At 54.8% G+C, this 18,409-nt stretch overlaps 1 protein-coding gene across 7 annotated transcripts in view; it reads left to right on the top strand.

The window, feature by feature from the left end:
* The window catches only part of SRCIN1 (SRC kinase signaling inhibitor 1), a 204,993-nt gene that overhangs the window by 138,016 nt on the left and 48,568 nt on the right, over positions 1–18,409 (top strand). For 6 of the 7 annotated variants that reach the window (XM_084615769.1, XM_084615772.1, XM_084615770.1 and 3 more), the window contains one exon: positions 2,574–2,597. The exons of the other annotated variant lie outside the window; for it this stretch is intronic. In XM_084615769.1, coding sequence (XP_084471895.1) covers positions 2,574–2,597 — 24 coding nt within the window. The remainder of the gene's footprint in view (positions 1–2,573; positions 2,598–18,409) is intronic. 7 annotated transcript variants of the gene reach the window in all.

The following is an 18,409-nucleotide window of genomic DNA, read 5'->3' as shown; positions in this document are numbered from 1 at the left end:
CTTTGAGACTCCTGGATAAACACTCTCGAAATAGGCACAAAGTGTTATCATGGTTCTACTTTCTCTAGATCCTGCTGGTGGGAGAGTTTAATCAGCTGTCAACATTTCCAGGACTTAAGGGCCAGTGGAATATCAGCAAGGGTCCTGCCTTTTAGAAGGGGAAGTATCTTAGGCGTGTAGAAATGTAGAGCTGGAAGGGACCTGGAGAAGCCTTCAAGAGCTGCCTCCCTCCCACAGGGGATAGGTGGCTTTTCCAGGCTCCAGGAATGCAGAAACTCCTTTGTTCTGCAGCGGGTTTGTTTGCCTGGAGTTAGCGTGGAGGCAGTCCCAGATCAGTCCTGAATCAGCTTATATGGCCTGTACTGACACTTACGGCACTGGCCAGTTACTGCCCCTAGACACAGCTCTGGGTTGTAGGAAGCCTTTTTTGATGCCTCTGTCAAGCATGTTGACTCACTCCGTGTGGGGGGGGGGGGGTGTGAGCACAGCGTTCTAATGTTTTTCTCTAGCTGTATTTTCAGTTACTGGGTTTTGTTAGTTTCCTACTGGATTCAATTTGTCCTGTAGGAGCAAACAGGCCTCGGATACCCCCTGTACAGGCCATGCCAAATCTGAGCCACACCAGACGCCAGTACATCATTGTGTCGCGGGCTGGGCGAGCGAGTGCACCCCAGGGCTGCTTGTGTCCCAGTGGGCTGCCCTCGTCTGGATTCCACCCCTTTGCTCATCCCATCCCCCCACCTAGCTCACAGGGCTAGCTCAAACCATGCGTTTGCTGAGCTGATCATCTCCTCTGCTTCCTGAGAGCAAAGCCGTGCTATCGGCATCATGCGGTGCCTTTTTTCATGACTGCATCTCTGCTAGCAAGGGCCTTGGGGGTATAGAGGGACTTCCTGGCCCTTAATCTCCTTGGTTAAAGATCAGGAACCAGGTTCCCCTTGGGCACCTATCGCTGCAGGGCGCTGCAGCTGGAAAGCATGCCCTCGGGTCGTGGGATATGGGACTGGCATGCTGGAGCCTGTCAGGGAATCCTTAACTCGACCGGTCCTGCTTCCACTGACAGCCCACTGCACTGACAGCAGGGGACGAGCATTTGTCCTGCTGCTTTGCGCCAGACTGGGCCCACGTGACGAAGGCAGCCTTGGCCAAACCCTAATGCAGAGCCTGGGGGCCTTGGGTGCTCTGCTTCGCCCCTCTCCCCTGCCCTTTCTCGTGCTAGCTCAGTGGGCACTGGGTGCGTGTGTGTATTTTTAAAGGGTAAGGGATCCTCTGTGGGGAGAAATCTGGGCTAACCAATACGGACATTCAAAGGAGGTTTAAAACCATCTACTCTCCCCTCTGTAGTCATCAGCTGATGCTCCTGTAAGTAAGGCCCCACTTCATTTGTAATATTGTGGTTCCCGCAACATTAGGCTTCCACTGCAGTTTTGATTTTTAATTAGCTTATTTTGCACAGTCCACAGTTTTGCACACTTTTTGTGAGTGCAATTGGTATTGCACTAACACTCCGTGCCTGTGAAAGGTAAATGGCTAAAATGTCCTGACTCGATTTCTACAGCAGTTGGGTTAAGACTTTTGAGTCTTTTATAGTGTACCAGTTACGTTTTTTTTAATGACTGTAATGTAGTCGCAGCAAAATATCTGGTTGTTTAAAAAAATAATAATAAAAAATTTGCAGGCATAACAAAACCTGTGTGTTTATATCCTTCCAGCACATTTTTCTTAAACAAATCGGCCTTCTCTAACTTACCGCTATTAATAAAGGTCCATTATTACTTTTCCACGATTTTCCATGTCTTGTCCGCAACTCAGCCGCAAGTATTTGAAGATCACCCCGTGATTCAAGTAGGGACTTACCCACAAGGATGTGTCTACACTGGCGCTGGAAATTACCCCTCCAGTTCCAGTGTAGACATAACCCTAAGGGAAGGATCCCAGGGCCTCTGGTTTGCTTGTCTATCCAGGAACTTGTGTGCTATAATTGAGGCCCAGTTCCTGTCGCTCTCCAAAGCATGTCGGCTAGATGCAAGCAATGCTCCTAGCCTTGCAAACACTCTAAAGGAGCACCAGCTACTTCCGCTCTGGTCCCTTCCCTCAGGATCAGCCCCACAAGGGTTGCTGGGGACAGAAGGATGGGCCGGGAGAATTCCTTTAAAAGAGAACTTCCCTGGAGAGAGACCCACCCAGCAGGGAAGCCGGCCCAGGAGGGCAGCGCCAGCAGTCTTTAGAAATATCCAACATGATGGCATGAACTTTTTGGGGCATCCTCCTATCCAGGCCTGGCATCATAATGCCCCCTCCATTCTTCCGTTTGACTCCGAACCTGCATTGAACCCTCATGTGTGTTTGTCCCCTATCGCCTGGCTGCATGTTCCCCTGGTCCCCCAACCCCCGTGCCCCCACCCACCAAGAGGCAATAGCAGCATGATGCTAAACAAAACCCGAGGGAGGGGACTTTAAACAGAAACAAAACCAGGCTTCATCTCCCAGTTTAAAGTCAATGGTTCTCCAAGCAGCATCTTAATGGTATTTTTTTTGTTTTGTTTTGTGTTTTTTTTGTTTTGTTTTGTTAGCAACCCAACTACTGGAGCTTTAAGGTCAGTATTTCTGAAATTGTTTTCCCCCCCCACGCTTCTGTTGAAAATGCATGCGCTTTTTCACCCTTTCTCCATCTCTGTGTGCGCAGCTGGGGGTTGGGAGTCCGGGGTCTCTCATCAGGGTTGCAGTGTTCAGCTAGTTGGGGGGTGTGAGTCAGGAGCGGTTGATGCTCATGAGAAGGACGCAGCTGCTATTGCCAGGTTCTGCAGGACAGGCTCTTGCGTGTCAGAGTCCGCTTCGGCTCTCAGTTACATCCCTGTAAATCCAGTTAAAGCACTTCAATCGGTGTCTGCTCTGGGTTTACAACCATGTAGCAGAGAGCAGAATCCTGGCTCCTTGACTCTGGGGAAAGAGCCGTGAGTGGAGGCGGAGGCTTGGGCCTTTCCAGGTGGGCTCAGGAATCCAGTTCAAATTCTTCACCCAGGTGCTAGGTCAAAGTCCTAGATGGGAGAGAAATAATTCAGATCCTCAGCCTGTTCCTGGTCAATCCACAGACCAGAGGGTTCCAAATACAATGCCTCCCTCCCCTGTGGTCTGCTTGTCACCATTTTCACCACTCCCCACCACCATGTGCAGCGTGCAGAGTGTCAATCTGCACTGGGCTTGCACGATTACGCCGCACCAATCGGCTTCACTTTTTGCTTCTTGTGCACAAGCCTATTGTGTTTGGGGTTCCAGCGGGGTGGGGAAAGGCAGAAGTTGTTTTTAAATCCCATCTCCCGCCTCCAAACGATTTGTGTGTGGATGGGGGGTGGGGGGGGCTCAAACCCACATCTGAGCCTGGGTTTACAGTGCAATATAGACATACCTTGAATGAGCTGTTAAGGGTGATACGCAACTAGCATCCGGTTTGTAACAGACTTGGAAAGAATAACAAAACTAGCCCGGAAGTACCTTGAAGTTTGAAGCCAATAAAACAGTCTCTTTGGACCCTCTGCTGCAGTGTGGTGCCATGGAGGCCTTGCACACCAGGAACTGTGTGATATGTCTGGTTGTGAGCTGCCACACCAGGGCATAGGCAAGGCTGGTCAGTCCGCTGGGAAGCCAGCAATCCGGGTTAGGGGTTAGGATCTTGTCTGGTGGGTGTCAAAGCCCCGATGTGACCAGTTCTAAGCGATGTGGGATGGCGAACGTAGCATATTGGAACAGACCAGCCTGGGATCCAGCAGTGCCCAGTCTCTGATAGGTCAGAGGAAGGCAATAATAATCATCATAATGCACCTGACCAGGTGGGTGGTGCTGCGCAGGGGAGAGACTGATTCCTTCCTGGCCCTTGTGGCAGGACAACAAATACCCTGAAGCATGAGATTTGAGTCTCCTTAGCAGAGATAACAAGGAACATTGAGAGGCAACTTGGCCTAGTGGTTGAAGCAAGGCTCTGGGCACCAACTAGCTTGCTTGGGTGTGGCTTGTGTCACTGCTCCATGCCTCTGTTTCCCTATTGGTAAAGCGGGGAGAACACCTGCCTCCCTTCTGCATGGTGCCTTGAGCTTGTCTGGTGGGGCTGTCTATGTAAAGCTGCCCATGGTGCTGTGTACACGCTCGGTCTGGTGGTAGTTAGATCCTGAGATGAATAGAATATTATCCGCTCCCTCCTTGCATCTTCCCACCGGCTCCTCGTCTCTTGCCACGTGACGTTCACACCCCTTATCCCGTGCTAGGGCTCTGCAGAGCTCTCGGAAACCTCCCCTCGCGGTGATTCACACAGTGACCTCTAAGGGAACTGCAGGGGAGCCGCACTGTCCTCGTTGGCTCCGTCTCGCCAGAGCTCCGGAGAGGAGAAGGGGCTTGGTGTCCGAGTATTGACTTACAACATAGCTGGGCCCCAGCACTGGCTCAGGGGAAGTATTGCCAGGCAGACTGAGCTAGGCTAGGGCTGGGCCGTGCTGGTTGCTCTGGGTCTTCGCCTGAGATGGATCAGGCTTTTCTCCCTCTCTCGACATCGCTGCTCCCCCACATCCCATGGATCTTACGGGCTGGTGGAACGTGAGCAGCAGCAGGGATGTGATGTGGGCTGGAAACTCTTCAAGGTCATTCAGACCCTTCTTCCCAATGGAGCTCGGGAAAACCATGGACTTGCCTTAGCGTGCATTGGTGCTGCAGCCCTCTCTGTAAACCTCCCAGGCAAGGTAACAGATGACGCCGGCGTTAAGGGCGCAGCAGGAAGCCGGAGGAACAGGCAGTGACAGGTGATCCCACCTCCCATCGACCATCTCTGCCTCCAGGCTTCACCCACAGCTGCGGGGTCTCCAACCAGCCCGGAGTGCCAGCTCTCAGCTGGTCACTCAAGGCTGGTTTGGTTAAGGTCGTTTAGAGCAGACAGCGGGAATATTTCAAGGTCAGGAATGTTGTTTGCTCAAATCACAGAGCAATAGAAATTGTGATATTCCCCTCTGAGGAATGACTCCTGCTTCTTACCCCCCAGGAGAGGAAGGGGCTGGTTGCTGCTAGGGCACGGGACTGGGAGTTCTGAGATCTGGGTCCGGTTCCAGACTCAGCAGATGGCTTAGGGGTGAGTCACTCCAGCTCCCTGTGTCTGCTTCCTCATCTGTAAAATGAGGCTAATGATACATGCTCTGCAGCAGGGGGTTAACTCATGATTGTCTGTAAAGGACTCTGGCATCCTTGGACTGAGGGTAAAGTCTTTTTATTATTTATTGTATTGCTCTGGGCATGGTCACCTCCTAAACCGCAACCCGGCATCCCAACAGGCCCCTCCTGGCAGGGCCGAGGACCCTGGCTTTCCCACTCCTCACTGGCAGCGCCTGGGTGAGCCTTCGCCCCGTTGTTGTGCAGTGCAAAGTTGGCCTGTTTCACAGAGTCTTTCCTCCCACCACCTTCCCCCACTGAACTGTTGGCTGAGCGATGCCGCAGCAGCCTGTCAAGGTCGGCAGCGTTGCCGGGAGGTCTCGGTGCGCTGTCTCAGCACGGGTGTGGGGTGGTCCGCCAGGGGCTGTGCAATGGGAGGTGCCTCTTTCTGGAGGACACAGCCTGGGTCTTTGGGGCTGGGTGACATTCACTCACAGTTCTGGCTGGGAAGGAGAGATTAGTGGCATGGCCTAGCAGCCTCCCTGGCTGGATCTCCTAAGGGAGGCTGTGACCCATACCCCATATGGGGAAGGGCATGAAGGGTTAAATCACTGTCTGCCATGCAAGGCATGGTCCTCAGCTATCTGACCCCACCACTCAGAAGGGCACAAGCCCCGGGGACTCAGCCAGGGGGGAGCCACTCGGTCTACCTAGGAAAGGCTCTCCAAGAGCAGATGTTAGGGGCATATCCTGGGGATTTTCAAGCTGCCTACTTTTCCCCTGGCCTGCAAGAGCTCTTTTGCACCTCTGAGCTTGCATAAATGGAGAGATTGCCCTCTGTATCAGGCTACATGGGGCCAAGCTAGGCGAGATCTGGCGTGCCATAGACCCTCTGTCCCTAGCCTGTTTGGAGGAGGAGGAGGATGCAGTGGGGAGGGGGACTATCATGATGGAGGCTATTTAGGTGCCTAGACAGACAAGGAGGCCCTTCTGCTGACATGCCCTCTCCTGCCCAGCATGGGGTCTGTGCCAAGCACCTGTCCGCTCCCTGCCCCATCCTAACGCCAGGCCCTGCAGGGTTGAGCCAGCCCCAGCTCATCACACACATGACGTATCCTATCAGTCAGGCTGCCCATCAATCCAACCTCTCTCCACAGCTGTTGTCACGGAGCTTCTGGTCTCCTTGCCCCACTGCATATTTGAGTCCCTCAGCCAGCCAGCCTGGCAACCAGCAACCTTTCGGTTACCTAGCAACCGTAGCCCAGGCAACGGGGATGGGGCGAGCAGAGACATCTGCCAGGGCCCTTAGCTCCTATAATTGTCAAATAGATTGGGGAGTTTGATCCTCTTGATGAACTTTTCCATCTCTCAGCCCAAGTCACTCGGTAAGGGCCTGCTCCACCATTCTCCCCCCGCCAGGCATAACTGGCAATAAGGCAGTCAGTGGGAGTTGAGCGCTCATCCCAGGATTGAGAACATGGCTAGTGTGAATGAGGGTGGATCTCCAGACTGGGAGGAGATCCCACCCTTGGAGGACAGGGCACGAGCCTGGGAAAGCCCCTACCCCCCTCCATCCCCGTCCCGGGCTGCCAGGGGCATGGGGTGTCTCTTACACGTAAAATGTAGGGGAGAACTTGGCTCGTGTGAAAGTCAGAGCTGGCTAATGCAAGTTGAGAGCTAAGCAGGATGCAGGCAGCCTCTGTGCAGTCTTATCCGGGGCAGATCTACCAATGCACCTCCACCCCACCACCCCTATGCTCTTCCAGTCCTGAGCATCTCACACACAGCTCTGCCAATGCCCGTCAATCCTGATCCACAGCACCCGGTGTTCGTTGCTCTCCACAGACAATACCACCCCTTGCCCCTTTAGCTTTCTCCTGGAATGATCCTGTGCAGAGACTACTCTTAAAGCCAGATTGTGTTTGCGATGTGGACAAATACCTACTAAGGAGAGGGATGAGACCTCCTAAAACTCATGTCACCTGTGGCCTGAACAGAGAGAAAAGAAAGGGCTCAGCGCAGGTATTTTTAGTCCTTCCAGGAAAACTCCTGTTAAGCCCCAGAACTTTTGGAAACTTCAGATGAAGCAGAATAAAAGTTACTGAAACATCCTATTGTAATGGGCTGGAGTGAGGAGGAAAGTGTGCATTGCTGCCCTCTGCCGAGTGAAACTGGAATGTCTCAGCTCAGTGTCATAAGCATCATACTGCTAACAGCAAATGGAGATTCTCCTGTAGCTTAAATGGCAGGGCCCTGTGCTTGCTGGAGCAAGCAGAGTTCTGTCCCAAATGCCCACCACCTGCAGCATAACATCAGCTAGGAAGTCCTGTGTGGGCAGAGGTTTGTTCATGTCTGGCGTGGGTGTGGGACTCCTGGAAGCGTTTCCCATTCCGCTGGTGGACTGGAGACTCGAGGCGTTTGCCTAACCAATCCTATACGCAGCAGTGCTATTTACTCGTAGGAGACAGGCAAATACCAAGCAGGTTTAGCTCCTGTAATCCTGCCACTCCTGCTCCTGAATGCAATAAATGTTCATTCCCATGCCCTCCTGCTGGCCTTTTGTCTCTGCTGTGCTGCTCAGGCTGTTGGGGAGACAGGCTTTTATTGCAGGATATGTGGGAGGTTATTCTAAAAAGGTGAGGATGTTTGGGTGCAGCCACGTGACTCACGCCCCAGCTGGCCTGAGGGGCGCCCCGCAGTGGGCCACAGCGCACTGCCCATGGATGCTTGGGGGAGCAGAGGTGGGGGTGGGAGAAGTTTCCCCCAGCGCTTGCCAGCCTCTCTGGGGTGGAGGGGCTCACGGCAATTTGGGGCTTTCCTGGGGTGGGTGGGGAGGAATCCCCACCAAATAGGGCAGCAAGGTTGGTGCTATGGGTCTCCTGCCCAGGGCCCAACCTAGCACCAGAACAGAGGAAGCCCAGAGGAGGGGACAGTATATATGATTGAGGGGGCTAGATCCTCAGTATCCTGTGGGGGCCAAACCCCCAGCCATGCCCCAGGAGTGGGTTTGAGTGTGCTCGCCAGCCCAAGTCAGGGGCTGCCCGCCCCCCTCCCGACTTTTTCTCTGATTTCTGGGCATCCCCCGGTAGGCTGCGGCGATTTGCTGTTTTGGGGGGCTGAAGCTGTGCGAGGCAGCGTCCCTGGAGAGCAGAGAGCTTTAATGAGGCCTCAGCTTAACCCAGCTGATGTAGGAACCTGCCAGGGTAAATGTCGACTGCGGAGACAGTGGCAGCCGAGGCTGTAATGGATTAGAAGCCTTAGAGTGAGCCGCGGTCTCCTAGCACGCCTGGTGTTGGCTGCGGATGTGACCAGCCTGGCCAAGTGCACTGGGCAATCCCGCTGGGCTGGGAAGCAATGCCATGGGGTGGCAGCCTGCCTGCCCCAGCCTTGCAGGATGAACAGCCTGGGGATGGGGGATTCTCTCGCAGCTATCATCTTTACAGAAGAATCAGTGATTCCCGAAAGCTCCGTCCGTTCCCTCCCTCCCCCAGGGATTGGTGTGTGGGGCTGGTATGTCGTGCTGTGGGATAGGAACCCAGGTCTGGGGTATCTCAACACGCACATCGCTAGTGCCAGGACCTTGTCATTCCCCAGGGCAGGTTAGGGGCCAGTGTCTGTTGGTATCTACTCCCACTGGATGGGAATCCGGGTCTGTGATTCCCCCACCCCACACTGGGGGGCCAGGGTGTCTCCCTTCTGCTGCATGTCCCCCACAAGGCCATCTCCCTGAGCACCCTGGAGGAGTCACCAAGCCAGGCTCTGCTCCCTTGGGGACCCCGTTCCCTCTGATCTGGCTCATCCCCAGGGGTCATGAGTGCAGGCCGGGGCATCTCCCCTCTCTGCTCGTTCTCCGCTGAGGGCACTTGCTGGGCTCATGGGGAGCGAGCTGAGAGATGTCAGGAGAGAAGGGGAGGGCACCCCAATAAAAAGCTCTTCTGGGGCAGAGTCTGTGGGGCTCCCAGCGGGGACACGTGCCCCTGGACTCAAGGAGAGGGAGTGAGTCAGGAGGAGCGGGGAGCTGTTGGTTTGGTGATTATCACTGTGATCAGAGGGGCCATGGCAGGTCCAGGCCAACTCCTCTCATCTCCCTCCTTCTCCCTGTGCTTGGCACTGCTTCCCACCTGCCGGATCTGGACTGCGGTAGCGTCAGGAGAGACCGCTCTGCCCCGAGAACCCTTTTTGGGGATGGCCTTGCAATCGGGGGCGGGGGGGGGGGCAAGCACCAGTGGCTCCCCCTTCGAGTCCTTTAGCTGGAGAGGCTGCGTGAGGATGTTGCTGCCCTCTCTGGTCCTGCTGCGGGACCGGGAGATAGGCATCGGACCTGAGTTAGTTTGTCAAGCGGTTGCCTAGTGTCTGAGGCCGGGCCTGCTTGGGGGCCCATGTTGGTCTTGGTGTGGGGGGCCCCCCTTGCTGCTCTCTGACTGGAGAGGCCCCTGTAGTCTGGCTCTGGGCTGGGGAATGCTAGGGCAGCGAGCTCTGGGCTGCCATGCACCGGTCAAGACCGAGGCCTGGCTGATTCACAGGCCTGAGGTTTTGCCTTCTGATGAGGCTGGACCGGCTCAACAGCAACCCCTCCAGGGCATGTTGGGAGCGGCACTGATGGGCTTCTGAAGGGGAATCCCAAAGCATCCTCCCCTGGGCAGGGCAGGTGCAAAGATGGCAGCCTGGGAGGCAGGGGACTGCAGTGCTGCAGGATTCAATCGCGGTGCCCTCACCCTCCAAAGTGCCAAGCCACTGCTGGGGAGAGCAGGCAGTGGCCTGCGGAACAACCCCCTCCTGAGCAGGCGGGTCGCGCTCCGTGGGGATGGAGCTGCTGTCCAGCCCTGGGCCACCCGCTCGCGGCTGTGAAGGTCCCATCACCAATACGCACTAAGGTGGCAGGGAACCAACTGCTGTCAATATTCATGAGGCTGCAGAGAATCAAGGCTTTTAAATATTCAGCAGGTAGGCAGAGGAGTGAAGGGCTGCAGGTACCCGCCAGGCAGGGGCTTGGTACACAGAGGGGAGCTAGCAGCCCCCTGTGCTACCTACCAAGAGGACTTAGAGGGCTCAGGTGGGAACAGGGAGACTGGAAATCCCAAGGCTGGAGAGAAGCTTCTCATTCTTTATATCTCTCCTGCTCTCTCTCTCTTTTTCTTGGGTTTGTTTTTATTTCATTTTCTCTCTTGCTTTTGTTCTTTTTTTGCTGTTTTTCTTGTTTCTCTTTTTATCTCATTATTTTCTCTTTCCCTCTTGTTCATTTTCTATTTCCCTCTTTCCTTCTCTTTTCTCCCTCTTTTCTTTCCTGTTCCCATCCGTCCTTCCCTCCCTCCCTCTCCTCTGCTGGAGAGCCAAGCACTTTGCCTGTGCATTGGCAGAGATTAGCGTGGACTTCAATGCTATCAGGACCCTTGTTTCAGGGGTAACCTCTTCAATAAATACCTGGTGGGGCCTCTCCAAGGCTGGTAAGTCCCTGCCTAGCTCCCTCTCACATCTGGCTCCCAGTGGCAGCCCGCACACATCTGTTTGCCGAGGCCCAATGAGTTAGTCAAGGGGTCCGGTTTAACCACTAAGCCGATTTTAGCATTAATCCAGTTAACATTGAGATCAGGATTAATTCTGGGTTAATCAGGATAATCCTGACAAAATGTTGAGCATTAGACGTTGGATGAATTATTAATTCGGCAGTGAGACCCAGCTGGGGGATAGGAGGTGGGTGAGGCTGTGATCTGGAAGGGGTGAGAAGGGGGAAATGTTGAAGCCAAACTGAGAGCTTTAGAAACCACCCAAGGGGGGACGTCTTCTAGGGATCAACCTCTGCCCCCAAACTGGAATGGGCCCTGATCAGAACACCCCTGAACTGCAGGGGTCTTTGGACTCTCCTGGGCTGCAGCCTGGGGCCCATCTGGAGATGTTGTGGGGGAAACTCTGCCTCCTGATTATTTCTCTGTCCCATTCCTCTTGTGCGCTTCCTGGTCCCATCCAGGACAGGAAGTAACGATGTTCTCACTTATTACGCAGTGTGGCAGTGAAGCCATCACGCATGGTCCACTGAGATCAAACCCAGGCCTCTTCACATGGAAAAGCCCCAGCAGTTGTCACGGGAGCGAAGAGAACATTTGATTTTGGTGGCAACTGAGGTTGGGTGTGATGGCAAAATTGCTGCTGACCCCTCCGTGAATGTTTTCTACGGCATCTCCTCCCCAAGGGGTCACCAGTTACCGAGCTGTGGCCATAGAGGTATTTGCTGCACTGCAGAATCTAGCCCCTCAATATTCCATGCAGGCAGTAGGGGTAGAACTCAGGTCCTGCTGCTCGAAATGCCCAACCCCCCCCAGCACTTGACCTAAAGGAGACTTTCTGTTAGCAGTATAGGGTCCATGACCCACAATGGAGAGGTTCAGATTTCAGCCACTACAGGGCAGTGGTGTGTGTATATACCAACCCCGGTCTCAAGGGTATTTACGCTCCCAACTTCCAAAGTTAAGAGCCTAAATACTGGTTCATTCATGACACTGTGCATACCCCCACTGAAATGCGGCCACCTCTGGTGTGGGAGTAGCTGGCACAAAGCACACTACATAAAGGTGCAGAGAGGTTTAGACCACCAGGTTCACTTCTCAATTGTCGTCCCCTGGGAGAGGCCGGCTCACCAGCTCTGGGACATGCAGGAGGAGGGTCGCACCTGCAGTAAATGGCTAGAGAGCTCGGATGTCCCCTCTCCAGATGTGTCCTGATGTCAGTGTTTGAGCAGAGGCTGGGAGCTGAGTAATGAGATGGCACATCTGGCGCTTAAGCCTCTGGTCCTTGGCTTTCCTTCTGGAGGTGGCGTTTCCAGGACAAAAAACGCAAGCTGCTGATCCCAGCCCAAAGGAGAGGGTGTGCATACGGGGTGACATCCCCACCCTGGTCACAGGCATCCGCTGGTGTCTAGGAGGGAGGTTTTGGTTTTGAAAGCTGGGCAAAAGCAGGGGAACTGTATTTCCTTAGGAGCCGCCTTCAAATGAGAGAAAGGAGAAAGACCAGGAGAGAGACACAGAATGAGAAGTTTCAGAGTAACAGCCGTGTTAGTCTGTATTCGCAAAAAGAAAAGGAGTACTTGTGGCACCTTAGAGACTAGCCAATTTATTTGAGCATGAGGTTTCGTGAGCTACAGCTCACTTCAGCGGATGCATACCGTGGAAACTGCAGCAGACTTTATATACACGCAGAGAATATGAAACAATACCTCCTCCCACCCCACTGTCCTGCTGGTAATAGCTTATCTAAAGTGATCATCAAGTTGGGCCATTTCCAGCACAAATCCAGGTTTTCTCACCCTCCACCCCCCGCACACAAATTCACTCTCCTGCTGGTGATAGCCCATCCAAAGTGACAACTCTCCACACAATGTGCATGACAATCAAGTTGGGCCATTTCCTGCACAAATCCAGGTTCTCTGTGTGTATATAAAGTCTGCTGCAGTTTCCACGGTATGCATCCGATGAAGTGAGCTGTAGCTCACGAAAGCTCATGCTCAAATAAATTGGTTAGTCTCTAAGCTGCAACAAGTACTCCTTTTTTTTTAAAGAATGAGAAGTTTGACTCCAGCCTTGGGCTAGTGTTTTGGTCGGTGTCGCAGCAAAAGAGAGTTTTGAGGAGGGATTTGAAGGAGGCCCACAAGGTGGCTTTGCAGCTGTTTAGGGGGAGTGACCCCCAAGCCTGAGGGGCTGCAGGGGGGAGAGCACAAAGGTGCTTGTTTGAAAACGGGTAAAGTGGGGGATGGAGGCGGGGATCACGAGCCCACTGGAGGCGAGCAGCATTGGCAGCTCCATAGCAAATGCGAAATGCAAGCAGGGGGTGGGCCGTGAAAACCTAGCCCTTCGTGGCCGTGTCTGGGATACGGATACCACTTTGCCAAGACCTGGACCCCCAAGTCATTTCACACAGTTACCCAAACAGACAGCAGCACCTTGGACGGGGCAGGAGGTTTCCAGTGACCTTTCGATGAGGAATGCATCTGATGAAGTGAGCTGTAGCTCACGAAAGCTCATGCTCAAATAAATTGGTTAGTCTCTAAGGTGTCACAAGTACTCCTTTTCTTTTTGCGAATACAGACTAACACGGCTGCTACTCTGAAACCAGGCTTGTTCAGGCTGCGTCCCAGCTGTGCCGAGATCTCCCAGCTCCCCGTCACTCCCATCCCTTTGCATTCTCCGCATGCTGAGCGGCCGTGCCTTCAAAGCAAACCATCCCCGACACCCAGGGAGAGGATGTCTCTGGGAGTGAGATTTCACACCACGTCAATATCTTCTTTTCAAATGCACGAAACCGAATAGCCTCTGGCCTGGGTTGGCTGGGGCAATCCGGGCAGGAGCAGCAGGGGATTCACAGCTGGGGTGTCAGTGTAATGGCTTTTCCAGGTGTCGAGGGGAGGGGTGCCCAGCAGCTGTTTTTTCCATCCCTTTTGTGCTCTGAAACCCTGCTCAAAATGCCACTTAACTAGGGAAAATATACAGGCTCAGAGGAAATAAAAAACCTGGCCGTGGATGTGTGGATATTAACATTCCGCTCTTTTCCCTCCTTACAATGGTTTGCAAATATTGACCCACTAATCCTGCCAGTTCCCGTGTGCATGCCCTAAACCCGCTGGTGCGTAAGTGCCACCTCGGCAGAATGGTGTCGGAACTGCACAGCTGGGTGTCATAGTCTCCAAGCTGCTACTGGAGAGTCTCCTCCAGCTCAAGCAGGTTGAGGATCTGCGCTTTGAGCGCAGGAGGGTTCGAGTGCTCTCGGTGAAGTTCCCGGCGGCCACGCGGGGTTGTAGCAGCATTACCATCCTTGTGTTATCAATGGGGAATCATAGACCCAGGGTTTGGAACTGTGCTCAGATGACTGGAACGTGCCTGTCTAGCTAAGGTACTTATATGGAGCCTCTCACAATCGCTGATATATTGTTTGCCCTTACAACCTCCCTGGGAGGCAGGGCTGGGCTGTGTCCCCATTGGACAGGGGGAATTGAGGTACAGCAAGGCTACGGGCTTGCCTACACTATGGGGACTCGGTGGCAATAACCCCACAGCGTAGATGCAGCGGGCAGCAGCAGAAGAGGGTTTTTCTTTGCTGTAGGAACTCCACTTCCCTGGGCAGCAGTAGCTAGGTTGACAGATGCGTTTGTCCATCGACCAAGCCGCGTCTACACTGGGGGTTAAGTCGGCTTAGCTGTGCCAGTCAGGGGTGTGGATTGTTCACCCCTCTAGGGGATGTAGCTACATCAGTCCAAACTTTAAGTGTAGACCAGGCCTTAGCCCACATTTACCCACCAAGTCTGGGGCACAGCAGGGAACTGAACCCAGAATCTCCTGAGAGCCAGGTGGGTGCCCTGGCCCTCGGGCCATCCTTCCCCTCCTGCTCTGGCTCCTTTCCTGTGGTTAGCAGAATCATTTTTCTCCTTGGGCACCTCATGGCGTGAGCAGAATGCTGCCTGACCTGCTTCCAGCCGCAAGAGATGAAAACTCCCATGGGCCAGGCTACTGGAAGAGCGGAGCAAGGGATTTCAAAAGCAAACGGGGACCAAAGGAGGGGGAGCCAGGGGACATTCAATTACCCGATGGAAGTGGGGCAGGTGATCTGGCTGGAAGAGAGCAAAGATGGATTTGGGACAGCGTCTGCGCCTTCGTTTTAACTCCTACCTCTGACATGCTGAGCGCGAGACCAGGCTGTAAATGTTATTAGTGGTCCAGTGGCACCTGATCCCAACCAAGACTAGGGCTCTGTGGTGCAAGGTGCTGTACAGACCCTCCAAGAGCTTGCCGTCAGAGAGGCAACAGCAGCACAAATTTGGCCAGGTAAGAGGCAGAGCTCGGAGCAGAAGGCAGGTCTCCTGTGTCCCACTCCTGTGCCTAGTCACTGGACCACAGTGCCCCCCAAAACCCCTCTCTGAGTAATGTGCCTGGATCGGTGGCTTCTGGGAGGCTAGGTGCTAGGCCACAGACCCATCCCTTGAGGTTTAGCCACGTACTGAGCTTCCAGACAGATCTTTTCTGTGAAGCCATGGAGAGAGGAGCAGAGCTGGAGACAGGTCTGTTCTTGTCATCTCTAGAAGGGCCCAATGCTCCAGGGAGGCTGAGCTCCTGGGTCTCCTTGCAGGGCTGAGGACACTCAGAGCCTCACCAGATGGGTGGGGGACATAGTCAGATGCTGGCTTTGCTGACGGAAAGGGGATTATGGGGAGTTAATCTCACTCAGTGTCCGAGCTGGGGCCGGAAAGTGTTTTTATCTACTCGGGAAATAACTGGTTGCGCCGTGGGGCCTGGCTGGGCCTGCCAGCTCCGTGCTGTCTGCTTGCAAAGCATGGACAAAGCAGAGCCCATTCTCGTGGGCTGCTGCCTGCGTCCGGACCCCGGCAGTGGAGACACAAAGAGTACCAAAGCTAGATACATTCGCTGGGCAGCGGCTGATGGAGCAGAGTGGCTGGCTGGGCCCTTTAAAGGGCTCCATCCATCCACGCAGGGGCGATTTATTGCCAGCCCAGCTGTCTTGAATGCATTCCAGGCCATTATCTCTGCAAAATGTGACCGAATGGAGCATGCAAAGGGGAGTTTGGGGACGGGCTGCTCCAGGTCTGCCATCCCCAGCCCTCCGCAGCAGCTGCTTTCCCATCTCACCGCGGCTTGGCCCAGGCCCAGCCACTGGATCCGGCCTGGGGGCTTTGCCTGACACCTGGGGTCTTCGGGGGTGAGACCCGAGGAACCCTGATACGGCAGCATCTACATGAAAAGGGCTCGTCTGTTCCGGATCAGAGTCAGGTCTGAGTCGCCCCTAGCTGCTTCGGGTGTGGGGAACTCTTGGGGCTAGCCATGGGGGGGCTGCTGCTAGGGGCTGGGATCCCAGCGACTCTGCTGTGACTGGCTGGGCTGGGGGAAGACGGGCTGAGATTGGGAACCAACGTGTGTGTGCGTGTGTGTGTAAAAGGAGGTTTTTGCGTACTGTTTAGTTTTCCTTTTATTGCTAATGTAATTCTCAACAGCTCTGAGATACATGTGGGGGGGCAGAATCTGTGGGGGATCCCCCCCAAGGTCCAGCAAAAACTGGTTCTCCAGTAGAGTCAGGCTCCATAGCTACCGAGTGCCCCCAAAACTGTCCTTAGCACCTGCACCGGGAGAGCCGGGGATTAGGACTGGCTCATCAGTGACACCTGCACTCCCGTCCTCGCCTCTATCACCTGGGCCGATCCTTTCGCTCCATCTCTCTGGCTCTGTTCGGAGCACGGGCCTTGCTGCCTGCCATTGGGACGTGCATGGAAACGCTGAAGCAATGGGACTTCCTGGCACCGAAATGGTACCGTCCCAACCAGCAGCTTGTGCTGCTCTGTGACCGGCTGTCTCCCGTCCTACCTCGGGGAGGCAGTCGTTCTCGCTGTTGGCATTGATCGTAGGATCCCGGGGCAGCCCAGTTAGCCCCTCGCTGGGATGAACAGGGTGCCAGCCCCACTCTGAGCTCTTGGCCCAGGCTCTCGGCAGGCTCTTTGGCAGTCCCGCTCGGGTCTCATTGCTGAGTGTTTCCTTTGCAACCGTGCCAGCTAGAGACTGGTATTGGGGGGTAAATGAAAACTCAGGTTCTGGAGGACAAGGTGGCAGCTCGGAGAGGTGCCGCTATGCAGTACGGGCACGTGCCAGCTGCTTCTGAGCCCTGGGTTGGTCCTGGTTGGGCAGGTTCAGCAATTGCCAATTGGGACAGCCCGGATGGGGGTCAGAGGGGAGGAGCGGGGAATGCCCCTACCCGGGGTGTGTGCCGAAGGGAAGTCCCGCATTGCTTTGCAGTCTGGGCATCTGCCCCCCGGGCGCGTGCCCCTCCCATTCGCCCTGCAGGACCAGGCTGGAGCGAGGTTGGCTAGAGTGTAGTAACTGGGAGCAGGCCGCTTGTAACCGAAAGGGAAAGCAAACCCGGCGGAGCGAATGGGAGCTGGCAGCCAGCGGGGTTGCGGTGGGGTTCTTGCAGATCCCCCCCAGTGCTGTTCCTGGGGGCCAGGATTGCAGCATGTGCAGTGCTGGGGGTGGGAGGACCGGGCTGGCTAAGCCTTGGGGAAAGGGTCTCGGTGTGGGCGTGACAGTGAGGGTGGGACCCGGGCGTGGCAGTCGGGCTGGGACATGCCAGCCTCTTGTGCCTGGCTCGGAGGGAGCTCAGAGCCTTCTAGCTCTGCTCTACCTGTCCCTCCCCATCCCCAACTCCAGCCCGCATCAGCCTCTGGCTCCATTGTCCTCCCCATCAACCTCTAAACCTCATCACTGCTTCCCGCCCGGCCCCGCCTGCACCCTCCCCCAATCCCTAGCCCGATGCTGCCCCTTATGCACGGAGCAGCTTCCCTCCAAACCCTTCTGCAGTCATCTAGGTGACAATGCCCCCCGCGCCTCCCTGCATCTGTCACCCCAAGTCCCCTGTTTCTCTGACTCACCGGGGAGCGTAAAGCTCTTTGTGGCCTGGACTTCGGCTTGGCTGGGTTTAGGGCCACGTGTGCTTCCCAGTGCCCTGGATCTGGGCTACTTCCGGGGTATCAAAAATGGGTGAGGAGACCATACCGAAGCGGTGTGGCTGACAAGTCTGATGATCTGTGTCCCTCTATGCCCTCCTCCCCCATCACTTGAGCTGGCGGGACAATCCCATGCCCCACCTATCCCCATTTATCCCCCCCCAGTTGCACCTGAATTCACAGCCTCCCCCCACAAGTCTCCTCCACCCGTTTGGGGGCCTATCTCCGTTCCTCCAGCACGGCCTGTGTAACACCAGAAAGCTGGCAAGGGCTGTATCCGCCATGGCGAAGAGGGGAGCAGGGCTGGGGGTAGGAAAAGGAGGGAAGGGGCTGGGGGGGATGCAGGAGGAGAGAGGCATCCTTATCTAGCCAGGCAGATAGAATGAAGTTGTTTCTTAGCAGACAAGCAAGGAGTTGTTGGAGGTTTTGGAAGCTAAGAGAATTGCTTAATTGTATCTTATCTTTTTTTTTTTTTTAACTCTGGGAAGAAAAAAAAAGATAAAAGCGCCCCCCTCCCCCTTTGCATTAGAGGCTTAAACAGCAGCGAAGCCAGTGGGGCAGGAGGAGACCAGGGTGGGAGAATTCTCTCTCTCTCTCCCCACCCCGCATGGGCCAGGTGTGTAGGGGGGAGCATTGCCGGTGAATTACACAGGCCCTTTGGTAACTCAATTCCTTGGGAGAATAACAGCCAAGGACTTCTCTACCCTTGGAAATTTCCCGAACTAGCTATTTCTAGAATAATAATGATTTTATTCTGGTAAATTTCCAAGTGTAGACAAGCCCTCCTGCTGCTCT

Source organism: Lepidochelys olivacea, assembly GCF_965140295.1.
Source record: "Lepidochelys olivacea isolate rLepOli2 genome assembly, chromosome: 27".
Taxonomy (NCBI): domain Eukaryota; kingdom Metazoa; phylum Chordata; order Testudines; family Cheloniidae; genus Lepidochelys; species Lepidochelys olivacea.
Note: the sequence above shows the minus strand (reverse complement) of the source record. Positions and strands in the feature narration are given on the sequence as shown.